This window comes from Petaurus breviceps, unplaced genomic scaffold, assembly GCF_028583685.1.
Source record: "Petaurus breviceps papuanus isolate PSGF00001 unplaced genomic scaffold, PetGlider_PUasm1.0 91041, whole genome shotgun sequence".
Lineage (NCBI taxonomy): Eukaryota > Metazoa > Chordata > Mammalia > Diprotodontia > Petauridae > Petaurus > Petaurus breviceps.
The window spans coordinates 18,307,162-18,322,620 of record NW_027187400.1 but is presented as its reverse complement, the minus strand read 5'-3'; the positions used below and the strand labels follow the sequence as shown (position 1 = coordinate 18,322,620).

General features: G+C 42.8%; 2 protein-coding genes across 5 annotated transcripts in view; both read left to right on the top strand.

Moving 5' to 3' along the window:
• The window catches only part of FBLIM1 (filamin binding LIM protein 1), a 37,102-nt gene extending 26,214 nt beyond the window's left edge, over positions 1-10,888 (top strand). For 3 of the 4 annotated variants that reach the window (XM_069078904.1, XM_069078905.1, XM_069078906.1), the window contains exons 8-9: positions 3,769-3,886; positions 7,812-10,888. In XM_069078904.1, the coding sequence (XP_068935005.1) occupies positions 3,769-3,886; positions 7,812-7,925 (232 nt within the window). In that variant the 3' untranslated portion in view covers positions 7,926-10,888. Of the gene's footprint in view, positions 1-3,768; positions 3,887-7,811 lie in introns of those variants that run through there. The other variant, XM_069078907.1, reaches the window with a different exon arrangement.
• Positions 10,889-12,084: 1,196 nt separating this feature from the next.
• SPEN (spen family transcriptional repressor) overlaps positions 12,085-15,459 on the top strand; it is a 113,791-nt gene continuing 110,416 nt past the window's right edge. Inside the window, exon 1 of the mRNA XM_069078896.1 lies at positions 12,085-12,212. The gene's annotated coding sequence lies outside the window, so the exon portion shown is untranslated. The remainder of the gene's footprint in view (positions 12,213-15,459) is intronic.

The following is a 15,459-nucleotide window of genomic DNA, read 5'->3' as shown; positions in this document are numbered from 1 at the left end:
TCTATCTGTTCTGCCCCAACCCCTCTGCTGCCCTCCCATCTGACATCTCCAATTGCCTTTTAGACATCTTAAACTCGGTGTGTCCAAAACTGAATTTATTCTCTTTCTCCCTAAACCATCCCACACTGTTACCTTCCTTGTTACTGTAGAGGGCATCACTATCTTCCCAGTCTCTCAGGGAGTCATTAACCTAGGAGTCATCTTGTATATTTCACTCTTTCACCCCCTCCCCCCAACCATAACCAATCTGTTGCCAAGACCTGTTGATTTCATCTTTGTAACATGCCTCAAATATGCCCCTTTCTCTCCTCTGACACTGTTACCACCCTGGGGTGAGTCCTGATCATCTCACCCCTGGATTATTATTATTTTTTTAAAGCAATCGGAGTTAAGTAACTTGCTCAAGGTTACACGGCCAGTTATTTCTGGGTGTAGTGCTGAGTATCTGAGCCCAGATGTAATCCAGGTCATCCCTACACTGGAGCCAGTGCTCTTACTCGCTGAGCCACCTGGCTGCCCCTAAGCAATTGGGGTTAAGTAACTTGCTCAAGGTTACATGGCCAGGTGTTCTCCCCTGGATTACTGCAACAGTTGCTGGTGGGTTTGCCTCCTTCAAGTCTCCTCCCTTACATTTATCAGATCAGCTAATATAACAGAAAAGGAAAAAGATAAATATTGGAGGGAATGTGGGAAAATTGGGACATTAATGCGTTGTTGGTTGAGTTGTGAACTGATCCAACCATTCTGGAGAGCATGGAACTATGGAACTATAGAGATATAGAACTATGCCCAAAGGGCTATAAAACTGCCTTTTGACCCAGCAATAGCACTACTAGGTAAATACCCCAAAGATTTTTTTTAAAAAGGAAAAAGGATCTGTTTGTACAAACATATTTATAGCAGTTCTTTCTGTGGCAGTAAAGAATTTGAAATTGAGAGGATGCCCATTAATTGGGGAATAGTTGAACAAATTGTATATGATAGTAATGGTATACTATTGTGCTATAAGAAATGATGAGCAGGATAGTTCCAGGAAAAACCTAGAAAGACTTAAATGATCTGACTCAAAGTGAAATGAACAGAACCAGGAGATCTTTGGAGACAGTATAGAGTCTGAATGCAGATTCAAGCATACTGTTTTTCACTTTATTTTTCTGTGGGTTTTTTTGGGGGTCTGTATTTCTTTCACAACATGACTAACATGGAAATATATTTTGCATGATTGCACCTGTAGAATCTATATTAAATTGCTTGCCCTCTCAGGGAGGGAGAGAATTTGGAACTCAATTTTTTTAATGTTAAAAATTGTTTTTGTATGTAAATGGGGAAAAATAAAATATTATTCCAAATAAAAGTCTCTCCCTACTCTAGTCCATCCTCCATTCAAACACTAAGTTGATTTTCCTGAAATGTAGGTTCAATAATGTTACCCCCTACTCAGTAAACTCCAGTGGTTGCCTATCACCTCCAGAAGCAAATACAAAATGCTCTTTGGCATTCAAAGCCCTTTCTTTTTTTTTTTTTTAAGCAATCAGTGTTAAGTAACTTGCTCAAGGTTAAAAGGCCAGTTATTTCTGGGTGTGGTGCTGAGTATCTGAGGCCGGATTTGATCCCCAGGTCATCCCGACACTGGAGCCAGTGCTCTTACTTGCTGAGCCACCTGGCCACCCCTTCAAAGCCCTTTCTAACCCAGCCTCCTCCTACCTTTCCAGTCATCTTATACCTTACTCCCCAAAAAGTATTCTTTCATCCAATGACACTGGCTTCCTGGCTGTTCCACAAAGACACTCCGTCATTTGGCTTTGGGTATTTTGTCTGCCTTTTCCCCATCCTGGAATGCTCTTTCTCCTCAACCCTGACTACTTACCTCCCTGACTTCCTTTTTAAAAATCGTTATTTATTTATTTTAGCATTCATTTTAATAAGACTTTGAGTTCCAAATTTTCTCCCTCCAGTCCTTCCCCACCCTTGAGAAGACTATCAGTTGTACATGTGAAATAATACAAAACATTTCCATATTAGCCATGTTGCAAAAAAAAAAAAAAAGGAAGAAAAATAAAGTGGAAAAAAAACTATGCTTCAATCTGCACTCAGAGTTTATCTATCGGTTTTCTTTCTGGAGAAGGGTAGTATTTTTCATCATGAGTACTTTTGGAATTTTCTTGCATCATTGTATTGATCATAGTAAAGTCTTTCACAATTCATCATTGTTACAATATTGCTGTTCTCCTGCTTCTGCTTACTTCACTTTGCATCAGTTCATATAAACTTGACTTCCTTTAAATCCCAACTAAAATCCCATCTTCTACAGAAAGTCATTCCCAATCCCTCTTAATTTTAGTGGGGTAGCTAGGTGGTAAAATGAATAGAACGCTGGGCCTGGAGTCAGGAAGACTTATCTTCCTGAGTGCAAGTCCAGCCTCAGACACTTACTAGCTGTGTGACCCTGGGCAAGTCACTTCACCCTGCTTACCTCAGTTTCCTCATCTGTAAAATGAGCTGGAGAAGGAAATGGCAAACCATTCAGTATCTTTTTCAAAAAAAACCCCAAATGGGATCAGGAAGAATTCAACATGATTGAACAACAACAATAAACTTAATTCTAGTGCTTTCCCTCTTAAATATTTCCTATTTATCCTGTTTATATCTTATTTGTTTGTTGTCTCCCCAATTAGATTGGGAACTCCTTGGGAGCAGAGACTGTCTTCTGCCTCTTTTTGTATTCTTAGAGTTTAGCACAGTGCCTGGCATATAGTAATCATTTAATAAATATTCTTTATTGACTGATTTGACTGAGGGAACCCACTTTGTCCCATGGAGAATAGTATTTTATGGCATTTAAAATAAATGCAGTTTAAAAAGTCACATTTAATATTTTCCCTTTTTGATTTTATACCCTGTTTTTAAGTGGGAAGGGAGAGGGCTAGCATTACTGATGGCATTAAAAGAAAGTTATTGAATTTGACCACTAGGGGGCACAGTGGTTTGAGCACTGGACCTGGTCTTAGAAAGAGCTGAGTTCAAATTCAACCTGGGATACTTACTATCTCTTTTATTTACTCTCTGCATGAGTTAGCTCACCTGTTAATTGGAGTTCATAAGAGAACCTCCCAGGTTGGTTTTTTTTTTGTAAATCTAAAAGCACTATATAAATTCAAACTATTAAAAATACACAGAAGGAAGCAAAAATAAGTCAAACAGTTTGAAAAGTAATATATAGAATTTATCATTTCCTTTTTTCCCCTCTAAAGTAAGCAATATAGAATAGAAATTCAGTTACATGTACAATCCTCCTTACGGTCTATTTTTTAAAATGAAAATAGTCGTCTTGGGGGGGGTATTAAATTCAGATTTTTAAAAAATGAAAATAATTTTAATTATTAAAATGATAATGCTTATAAAAGGGGGAAACTGACCCTTGTGGCCCCTCTAGTTTGTATTGTGCTCTAGGCAGCTGCCCACATGGCCTATTCTTGGTTTTCTTTGTCCTAACTTCACTGAGACTAGAACACATAATATTTCTCCTCTTCTTCCAATTCAAATGGCCCTCCAACCATTTCCTCATCCCCGGGAAATGATACCCTGAGAAACTACAGTTAATTACACATGTCTCTCCCTTCAGCTCCAGAGAGGGAAAACAGAGATGTTGGTGGTCAGAGTTCCAGGAGCATTCCTAGTGACAACCACATGTAGGCAGGGTGTAATTGGTCTATGAATTCCAAATGCTAATTGCTGTGATTGCTTATTTCCTTTCCTTTCTTCCACCAGGAAATTTGCACCAGTATGCAGCATTTGTGAGAACCCAATCATCCCCAGAGACGGGAAGGATGTATTCAAAATTGAGTGCATGGGACGGAATTTCCATGAAAACTGCTACAGGTGTGAGGTAGGTGTTAGAGCTATGAAACCTGCTAGGTATGAAATGAATTTGCCCATTCCTGCATTCATTATTCATTAAGTGGTCATAGCAGGTGCCCAGGAAAGGCAGGAAGTTGGGTCTATTTGTGGTCTCTGACTTAGAATTGCAAATTTAGAACCCCAAGAGACCTTAGCAGTCCAAAGCTGCTATTTTTACATATGAAGGAACTCAAGGGTCCAGAGAAGGGAAGCTAACTCTCTGTTGTCCAGGAAATATATGGCAGAAACAGGATTTGAACCCAGGTCCTGGGACTCCACAATTACCATTCTTTCTACTCTTTTGCATATGTTCTCTTCCTTGGGCTCCCAATGTAGTAAGGAAAAAAGATAAAAGCAGAAATCATTACAATTGTATTCAAGAACAAATTACTAAGTAGCTACTTTGTATGAGGCATTATGTGGCCTCATGAGTTAAATATTTTATGTATATTTGTGTACCTATGTATATGTGTGTACATGTTTATGTGTATATTGTATTACTGTGTACATGCATGTGCATACATGTATCTACATTGTAGACATGTGTATACATGTGTATTATTTGTGTGTATACATATGAGCATGCATGTATATGTATATAGCGGAGAAGTAGATAGAGCACTGGGCTTGGAACTAGAAAGACTCATTTTTATTAGTTCAAATCTGACCTCAGATTCTTTCTAGCTGGGCAAGTCACTTCACCTTAGTTTCCTCATCTGTAAAATTAGCTGAAAAAGGAAATGGCAAACTGCTCTAGTATCTTTGTCAAGAAAACCTCAAAATGAGGTCACAGAAAGTCAGACACAACTGAAAAACGACTTAACAACATTTATATAATATATATTCATATATACAAACTATATGTGTGTTTTTTTTAAATGTCATTTGAGGGCCTGGGGGCAATATTGTTATAGGAGAGAGGGATTAGGGAAGGCTTCCTGGAGGAAGTATGCATTGATTTGGCCATTAAAAGATGGGTAGGCCCATTCAGCAGGCCAAGAGGGAAAAGGAGAGTGTGGCTGGCATAGGTAACAGCAGGAGCAAAGGCTTGAGGCATTTGAGGGAGGGCAAGACCAATTCCCCAATAAGGATGTGAGGTCCTTGTGGCCATGGAGTTGTTTTGTTTTTGTTTTGTATACCAAGTGACTAAAGGTAATGGACATGGAATCAATGCTTATTGAACATATGATTTTAGTGGGTTCTCCACAGCTTCACATCCCCCTCTACCCCATTTGGAACTAAGAGCATGCCCTGTGAAATGATGAACCCCAACTAGATGTGTATGCTGTCTTGAAGAGGCTAATATTAAGATTATTCAGCTCATGCTAGGTCACACTATGGGCTGGAACAGTCATGAATGGGTAGGCAACATGCCTGAGTTCTGGATTCTCTCTCCTCTAGCAGGGATAGGTTAACACTCTTCCTTAAGACATCTCTGATCAGTCACCTGTATTTACAAGGGCTGGATGGTGCTGGGCTGGAGAGAATCGGTCTGTGTCGTTAAGGAGTCTCTCTCCTTTTCAAAGCTAAGATAGTCATGGTAATTCTGTGACTCTGGGTTTGCTCCTCAGAGTAGTCTTTTAAGTAAGTGTGAAGGAGGAAAACAGAAGGAAGGACTTCCTAAAAACGAGATTAAAAGTAAAACGTACGGCCTTGTAAGGTAGTGAGATCCCTGTTACTAGGAGCAGTGTGTTTTAGATCAGGAGGGTACCTTAGAGATCACTTAGCTGACATCCTTCATTTTGCAAATAAGGAAAAGAGAGATTTGTCACCGAATCCTAGCTTAGAACTGTAACTAGAGCAGGGTAACAGGAGCTTGGCCCATGGTGGAAGAAATTTAGACCCTGGGGTCTAGAGGTGATTTGAGAGTGCACTCTGCTTGCCCCAGGAGCCAGAATGCCTAGTCTTTTGCCTTTGGTGGAGCTGGGCTTTGAACTCTGGTCTTCTGACTACAAGTTCTATGTTCTTTCTACTATACCACAATGAAGTCTGGGTGGACTTATTTGGACAATTTTAGAGTTTCTTTGTGTGAAAAGTGGTGTGTGACTTGAGAGGCAAGAATTGGAACCAGTAGGCTTCACATTTCTGTTAAGCGTTGAAAGAGATGGCTTCCAACACCAAGATTCTATGATCCTTGCCATGACAAATTGTGTTAATATTGTGAATATAAACAGATTACAAATTCAATAGAATTTAAGCCTTTGGAGAGCAGGGACAGTTTCAGCTTTTGTCTTTGTATCTCCAGGGATAGTGACTAGCATATAAAAGGCACTTAATAAATGCTTGTTGGCTTGAATTGAATCGTGATTCAGGAGAGTATCATCTTTGTTTAAGACCCGAAATGATATTACGCTGTGGGAACACAAGAGGGTGCTCTAACCAACCAGGAATGGCTCAGTTATAAAAGATCACTAACCCATTTCTAAAGTGTTTGCATCACGACAATTTGAAGGTAGTACTAAGAACAGGCAATGGATTTGGACTCTGAGACCTGGGTCCCTCTGCCACTGGCTACCTGTGTGGCTTTAGGGTACTGGTAAAAAAAAATTTTTAATCAACCAGGGGAAGTGTAATTCCCATTTTTAACATTTTCCCCAATCACTTTCTGTAAAATATTCACACTGAAAATTTCATAGTCTCTAGGAAAACCAATAGGAACCAACCTCCACCATATTACTCTAGTGACTCAACCTTTATGATCCTTAATTTCCTACTCTGTAAAATGAGAGGGTTGGATTAGATGGCCTCTAAGGTCCTGGCCAGCTTTAAATCCTATAAATAAATTTTCCCCAGCTTCAACTACTCATAGAGACCACCACTTAGTCTGTGTGTGATCTTGGGCAAGGCTTTCTGGGCTCGTTTATTCTTCAGTAAAATAAGGGGTTAAACCAGATGGCCCCTAAGGTCCCTTCTGTCTCTATAAGGTTGATGGTGTGAGTCTTAACATCTCCATTTTACAGATGTGGAAACTTGAAGCTCAGAGAGCCCCAGTGATTTGCTCACAAATCTAGCTAATGTGCTAGCTGATGAAAGCTACATGTACAATCAGGAAATACTAGAAATGAGGGCTTAGTGTAATTGCTTTGTTATTTTCTATGTTTAAGAAAGTGATATGGGAAATCTTAATAACTCAGATTAAACTTAAAAGTGTGTTCTAAAGAGCAGCTAGGTGGTACAGTGAATAGAGCACCAGCCCTGGAGTCAGCAGGGCCTGAGTTCAAATCCAGCCTCAGACACTTGACACACTTACTAGCTGTGTGACATTGAGCAAGTCACTTAACCCCCATTCCCTTGCCTTCCCCCCTCCAAAAAAAAAAGTATGTCCTAGGTATGTTTTTTCAGAGAGTCCCTTGTTAATCATTTACCAGCTATACTATTAGTTGAATATATATTAAATTGGGAGTGAAGGAGGAAGGTTTATGGACTGGACTTTGGAGATCATCATGTTTAATTTCCTCATTTTACTGAAAGGGAAACTGAAGTCCAGAGAAGTAAAATAATTTGCCCAAGGTCTCATAGCTAATAAATGTTAGTGACAAATAAGAGACAGGGAGGGGTGCTTAAAAGATCACTGATTCTGGAGACTTGGGCTCAAATCCTGCTTCTGCCTAATCACTAGCTGAGCAAGTCACTCTCCATCTCTGAGCCTGCAAAATGAAAGTAATAATACCTTGTACATCACACCCAACTGTTGGGAGGAAAGCACTCTACAAACCCAATGCTTTGCAGGAAGGTGAACTGTTATTATCTAATAGATTCTAAGCTCATTGAGGTCAAGCCCTGTCTTTTTCATGTGTGTATGTCCCCAGCATCTAGCCCAGAGGCTCGCATGGAGTCGGTAACTACATTAATGCTTTGTGGAGTTGTTATTGGAAGGTTTTCCCAGGTTTGGCTGGTATCCTTCTCTTTTTCAGGATTGCAGGATCCTACTGTCTGTGGAGCCCACAGACCAAGGCTGCTATCCGCTGAATGACCATCTCTTCTGTAAACCATGTCACGTCAAGCGCAGTGCAGCAGGGTGTTGCTGAAGGCCCCAATCTCAGAGAAATAAGCTCCTGCCCTGGAGCTCTTCCCATGACCTTGACAACCTCAGTTTCCCTTCTTCATGTACTATTGCAGAAGCCTAAGCCACAGGGAGACGCCCACCTGCAGGAACACCAGCCATATCTGAACAGTGATGGGAACTCCCCTCCACCCCAAAACTTTGGTCTCCAGCTTGAGAGAAAGCAGCACTGAATCATCAGTAAAAATGTGTTAAGCATCTGCTGTGTTTCAGCTGATATGCTAAGGCACTAGGGATGCAAAAAGAGGCAAAAGACAGGCCCTGCCCTTGAGGACTTACCATCTAATTGGAAGAATGTTGGATTTAGAAGTCAGGGCCTGGGTTCAAACACCAACGTTACCACTTAGCTGTGTGACCATGGACAAATCCCTTCCTCTCTCTGGCCCTTGGCTTCCTCATCTGTCAAATGAAGTGTTTGGACAAGATACTATCTAAAGCCCCTCATGGGTCTAAAGAGAAATCCTCTGACTTTCCCTCTTCCCCCAGAGTGATGCTGCTTAAGATGTGAGGAGGACCATGTGTTCACATTCCCTGCAGATTTTCAGTTGTTCCATGCTGCCCTTCTCTCCCTCCCACCCTAGAGTGAGGAATCCTTTCTCCATGAAAGCTTGGCTGCCCCAATCAATTATGAAAGGAATAAAAAGAGAAAGGAAGGAAGAAAGGGAAGAAGGAAGGAAGGGAGGAAGAAGAAAGGAAGGAGGGAGGGAGGGAGAAAGAAGGAAGGAAGGAAGGAAGGAAGGAAGGAAGGGAGGGAGGGAGGGAGGAAGGAAAGAAGAAAGGAAGGAAGGAAGGAAGGAAGGAAGGAAGGAAGGAAGGAAGGAAGGAAGGAGGGAAGGAAGGAAGGAAGAATGGGATGGCGGAAGGAAAGAAAGGAGGGGAGAAGGGAAGAAAGGAAAAGAAGATTTATTAGGAGCACAGAGGAAAGAGTCTGGGAATCAAGAGACCTGAGTTAGAGTTTTGCTTTTGCCATTTACCTTGCTGTATTACCTTGGACAAGCCTTTCACTTCTCTAGTGCCCAGTTTCTTCATGTACAAAATGACAATGTCTAGACTAGAAGCAATAGCCCATGATCTCATGACTCTGAAAGCCCCTGGCTTTTTGTGCTGTCATGACTATGTAGCCTCAGCAATATTGTGGTTTCCCCTGGGGAAGCCCCTCGTCCTTTCCAGATACCACAGGGCAGAGAAGGGAAACTTGCTGGTGGGAAGGAGCCAGGAAAATCAGAAGACCTTAAGCTCTTCACAGGTAACTGCAGGTGGGCAAGTACCCCCCATGAACATGGAGCCCCCAAGGCAGAGAGAGCCAATATATCCCTGCTACCCCACATGCTATCCCCCCAGAGTAGGTGATGGGGGCAGGTCTGCTGTTGGGGGTGTCCTAGAGGAAAGACCTCAGGAGCTGAGTGTAGGATGCTGTCCATGATTCCCCTTCTGCTTCCTCCAGGCTTGTGGATCTTTTTCTCCACCCCTTCCATCCTAACAGAGCTTCCTGAGGGCCCCAGGCTGTCTAAGCTCTAGCCTGACCCTCACCCCTTATGCTGATTCCTTCATTAGAGGGTATGACTTTTCTCACTCCACCATTGTCCCTGGAAGCTCAGTATTGGGAAAACTTCCTCTTTAGGCAAGATCTCTTTAGCCTTGGGGTTCCACCTCATCACAACCCCTCCTCTCTCATTGAGGGTAGGGCCATGAGCTCCAAACCCTCTACCACACATCACTCTACCCTTTACCCCTTTCTAGCTTTCCTAGAGATTGTAAGGTCCTTGAGGATAGGGATAGTATTTTAGCTTTTCTTTGTAATGCCAAGGGTTTAGCACAATACCTGGTAAGTAGTAGACCTTAATAAATGTCTATTGACCAATTGACTGATAGGGGAACCTGGTTGTGGTGCTCTGCCATGAATCCCTAGCATTGATACTTTAAATGCCCTAAACAATGGACAAAACTTGTTTAAGGCCTAGAAATACTAGGCATCTAAGGAAATGAAAATAATAATAATAATAAGCCTCAAAACACCTATGGCTTACTTCAGCGTAATTCAGGATTAATGACACTGAATTTCAAATAATTAAATTCAGTTCACCAACATTTATTACCTGTGTGACCTTGGACAAAGCACCTCCTTTTCCTAGGCCTCCCTTTCCTCTGTAGAATTAGGGAGTTGGATGTGATGGTCTCAGAGGCCCCTTCCAGGTTGAAATCTATAATCCTTTGTGTCAGGCATTGTGACCCACCTGGGTGACAAAAAGGCAAAAAAAATGGGAAATAGTTCATTATATGCCATCTCTGTCCTTGTCTTTTTTTTTTTTTGCTTTTTGGAGGGCAATTGGGGTTAAGTGACTTGCCCAAGGTCACACAGCTAGTTTTTTTGTGTGTATTAAGTGTCTGAGGCCAGATTTGAACTCAGGTCCTCCTGACTCCAGGGCTGGTGCTCTACTCACTGCACCACCTAGCCACCTCTGTCTTTGTCTTTCCATCATCCTCCACAAAAGGTCTGTCCCATTCACTGGAGGCCTTCTTTTGGTTCCTGCTCACAGCTATCTGTCAACCTCACTGCTTCCTGTCTAAGTGACTGACCCAGTCCTTATAGTGTGAACAAGGCATCCTTGGGATTTCCTTCTGTGAGACTGTTTTTGTGCCCCCCTGACATAAGGAAGATGGCCTGTCCAAATCCTGACAATGGGATGGTCTGATGTGATATGGCCATACCCACCATGCTCTTCAAAGGAAAAATTGTGCAGTTAGGCTCTGGAATGAATATTGGACAATTTGCACAGAGCTGGGACACTTGTCCCCTGTACTGCTCAGCCTCCCAGTCCTGTCCCTTACTAGCCCTTTATCTGGGGTCTCTATATACTCACCTGTAAAATGACGTCATATTCCAAAGGGTGGTTGTGACCTGTACTTAAAGTGCTATTCAAATGTCAATGATATTGTGGTTATTTGTTGTTACACTGAGGCCCTATGAGTTTGCCACATACTAGGAAACTGGGGAATCGCAGTGCTGTTCCACGTGCAGGCCTTCTGCCAAAACTTTGTCTCCCCAGGGGCAACAAGGTGTAGCAGGGAGCCTGCTTATAGCCTGGACAGAATTTAAAGGGTCACAGGGTAGAGTGGAAAGAACACTAGGTCTGGAGACAGAGGACCTGAGTTCAAATCCTGCCTCTGCTGATTAGTCAGTTAACAATGCTAATTAAGACTCACTGTGTGCCCAGCACAGTGCTGGGTACAAGGGATGCAAAGAGAGGCAGAAAACAGAGTCCCTGCCCTCAAGGAGCTGGTATTCTTTGGAGAATGGATGTGGGGAGGGAGGAAGGACACAGACAATTCAAATATCATTCATTCACTCACTCATTCATTCATTCATTCACTCATTCATTCATTCATTAGACAAAATTGTAGTGACTCCTGTCTCGTTTGTAGAGCCCTGCCCTGGACACTGAGGGAGTTATGAAACCAGTCTAGTCTGGGTGACAGACAGGTTAAAATGCAAACTCACATAACTCTGCTCTCTGACTACACAAAAAACTCATCAGAGAGGGCCAGACTAAAGTGAGGTCCCAGTGACAATAATCTTTTCCAAAGATCGGAGGCTTTCTGGAGGAGGTGGCATTTGGATTAGGTTTTCAAGGATGAGGAAAAAGCAAGAGATAACCATGACCTTCACCTGCAAAGTTCCACTTTGACTAGAGAAAGGGGGCTGGAAGGGAGGACCTTGAATGCCAGACACAGGAGTTTGAGCTATATCCAGTCAGGGTTAAGGAGTCACTAAAGAAGAGAAGCACATTAAGAAACCCCTCTGTAGTCCTTCTGATCTTGGAAGACAGCCTGGTGGAAATGCCTTTGACCCCACAGAGTATGATTTATTCATTTGCTTCCAACTTGCTATTTGTGTCTCAGTAAGAATCCCCAGTGACCTTTCTGCCCCAGGAATCCCAGCCCCAGGCAGCGCCTTCCTCCCTCTCATAGAAAGCCACTGTTTCTAGGGGACTTCCAGCCAGGGCTGGTGTGGAATGAGTTCAGTGTGGGCTGGCTGTTTTTCATTTTGCTTTTGGTTTTAAATAAAGTGGACTTTCCCTTTTTGGAATGAGTTCCCCAGTTTCACATGGTCTGGCCAGAGAACCAAGTAAAGATGATGTGGATTCTCTATGCCTGAGAAGTGTCTCCTTTCAACCCTAAATTCTGGGTTTGGGGATTAAGCCTCAGAAAGGGAGTTGGGCCAACTCACTTCAAAGAAGACCAAAAAGAAATGGTGAGTGTGTGTGTGTGTGTGTGTGTGTGTGTGTGTGTGTACATTTTGGAGATGGGTGGGTGGAGGTGGAGAACTTGCTTCAGTAGGTTTTAGTCCCAGCTGAAATCCCACCTTCTACAGGAAGCCTATCCAATCCTCCTTAATGCTGGTGCCTCCCCCACTATTATCTTTAATTGACTATGTAAGTACTGTGTTTGCCTGAGGTCTCCTCCATTAGAATGTAAGCACCTGAAGGGCAAGGACTGATTTTTAAATTTTGTTTTGTGTAACTCAGTTCTAAATATCCCCAAATCCCCATAGTTTAGCCCTAGGTCTGGCACTTAGTGGGAGCTAAATAAATGTTTATTAAGTCGCTTTCAGAGAAAGATCCCCCTTAAGGCTGGTGCCTCCCCACTATTATCTTTAATTGACTATGTAAGTACTGTGTTTGCCTGAGATCTTCCCCTATTTAGAATATCAGCTCCCTAAGAGCAAGGATTGATTTTTTGTTTTGTTTTGCCTTACAGTTCTTAACATCCCCAAATCCCCATTGTTTAGCACTGTCTGGCACTTAGTAGGAGCTAAATAAATGTTTATTGACTCACTTTCAGAGAAAGTTCCAGCCTTAATGCCTCCTCCCTTCAGACATTCCCTTTTAAAACTTTTACAAGCTGGGCCTTCCTAGGAGATCTGTCCTTCGGTGGGTTCACCTGTGGTGTACCCAGAGTATGATCCTGAATTTTATATTGGCCCAACCTCCCTTAGGAAACCTTCATACTTTATAAAAATGTAAATTTTTATTACTACTGGTCCCCAAACTAGATTTTTATCATTCAAGGGGCACCAGGAGTCTCGTTTTTAACTGGACCACCAATGTATTTGTTTTCTATGGTAGTAAGGGAGTGTTCTGCGGCAGAAGGAGCACTGGGTGCAGATTGGCATAGAGGGGCAACAACCTGGATTGAAATCCCAGCTCTGATGCTTATTTTCTGTACGCTCCAGAGCAAAGCATTTCACTTCTCCATTGGCTTCCTCATGTGTAGGAAGAGGAAAAGAGACCAGGGTGGGTCTGTGCTTTGTTCACCTGAAGAACTGTAGAAATGGAAGTTATTATTAGTGGTCACATTGCAGGAGTGGTATTGATCAGACTATTTCTACCAAGCCATAATAATCTGATGAATTGACTGCTCTAGCAATATTTCTATTAATTAGTGAACTAAGATGGTCTGGACCCCAAGCACCTTCCTTCTTCAACGACAATGGCAAAAACTCATGACTCCATAGTTCTCTTTTTTGTCTATTTCTTAACAGTTGTTAAAAGTATGTGACTCATCCTATCCACTATTTGTGTGAATACTTTTCTGCCAGTTGGTGAGTGGATACTTCCTGACCTTGACCCCAAACTTTGGTTGAGTTCAACATTTATAAGCTGCTTGCTATGTACACAACAGTGTGATAGATGAGAGAAAGTTGGAGTGAAAGAGACAGAGAGAGGAAGAGGGAGAGGGAAGGAGAGGAGAGGAGGAGGATGAAGGAGGAAGAGGAAGAAGGAGGAGGAGGGAGGAGGAAGAGGAGGAGGAGGAAGAGGAGGAGGAGGAAGAGGGAGGAGGGAGGAGGAGGAGGAGGAAGAAGAGGAGGAGGGGGAGAGGAGGAAGAACAGGAGGAGGGGGAGAGGAGGAAGAAGGAGGAGGAGGAAGAGGAAGAAGAAGAAGAGGAAGAAGAGGAGGAGGGGGAGAGGAGGAAGAGAGGCAGGGTAAAATGGGAAGAGGACATGTATATTCTAGGTCCAGAGCTAGGAGGGAATGCAGTCCATTGAGTCCAACTCCCTCAGTTTACAGATGAAGAAATTAACTTGCTCATGGTCACACAGGCAGTCAGCATCAAGGGTGGCATTTGAACCCAGGTCATCTGACTCCAGAGCCAGATTTTTCTCCTGGACTGTTCTGCCCCTTCCTAGCCCTTTGTCTTGGGTCTCTGTAAATAAAATAATATTTACTACAGAAGGAGGCTCTTGTGATAATGTACTTAAAGGACAGTTAAAATGTCAGCTATTATGACATCATATATGTGTTTATATAAAATAACTAGTTTCTAGGTGCAAATTAGGGCTTGGTGAGCTCATATGAGGGAGATCATAGGATGTCAGAAGGGCCTTGGAACACAGAATGTCAGAGCTGGGAGGGCCCTTAGAACACAGAATGTCAGGGCTGGGAGGGCCCTTAGAGCACAGGATGGCAGAAGTGGGAGGGCCCTTAGAGCACAGGATGGCAGAAGTGGGAGGGCCTTTAGAACACAGGATGGCAGAGCTGGGAGATACCTTGAAGGTTATCTAGTACTTCATTTTACAGAGAGGGAAAATGACCACCAGAAAAGTTGGGTGGCATATGTATTGATAAATAAATGGGAGACCTGTGTTTCAGTCCTATCCTAACTGCATTTCTTAGTTGGCTGCTTTGCCCCTTGGGAAAACAGAAGCAGTGTGGTTTATTGGAAAGAGTCCTGGATTTGGAGCCAAGGTGGGTCTATCGCTCAGTACCTGTGCTACTTTGGGCAGGCTGCCTACCTTTTTTGGGCCTCAGTGCCTACAGAAGGAAGGAGCTGTTCCTCCTGAGTCCCAGATAAATCGTCTTCATCCTTTATTCTTTTCTTGTTTTTAATACTTTCTCCTAAATAGTGTTAAAAAAAAAAAAAAAGCATTTTCAATAAAACACTTTCTCCAGTGCAGCCTGGGAAATCCCCTTTCTCTTCTAGAAGTCTGGAGTCTAGGTTTGAGTTACCTAAGAACTTGACATTGCCCAGGAAATCCCCGCCTCATTTAGCCTGGGGGTGGGGTCCCATCACGTCTCAGAGCTGGCATCTAGCTTCGACATGCCTTTACCCCAAGGCAGCCATAAGTGGCGGAGGATAGAGAAGGGAGAGAGAAATGGGAGGGGGATGCTACCCTTAGCACTGAAACTCCCCCCAGTGAGAAGGGAAAGGGATGGATTATATGCTGAAGATTCCACCCTACAGGCCAGCACAAAGCGGGTGGCTCGGACATAAACCAATCAAATCATCCATAATGCCCAGCAGCTAGTCATAATCTCTCAGAGGCTGCCAATGGTTATACTGTTCTCCCTCCTGGGAGATGCTTTCAAAGCCCCAAACAAAGGCTCAGCATCCATTAAGCTACTTCAATTAATTTGAAACTCCCCAAATCCACCCTTTACATGCAAAATAAAATAAAGAAAAAACAAAACAAAACAAAAAACTTCCTCCCCCTATAAAA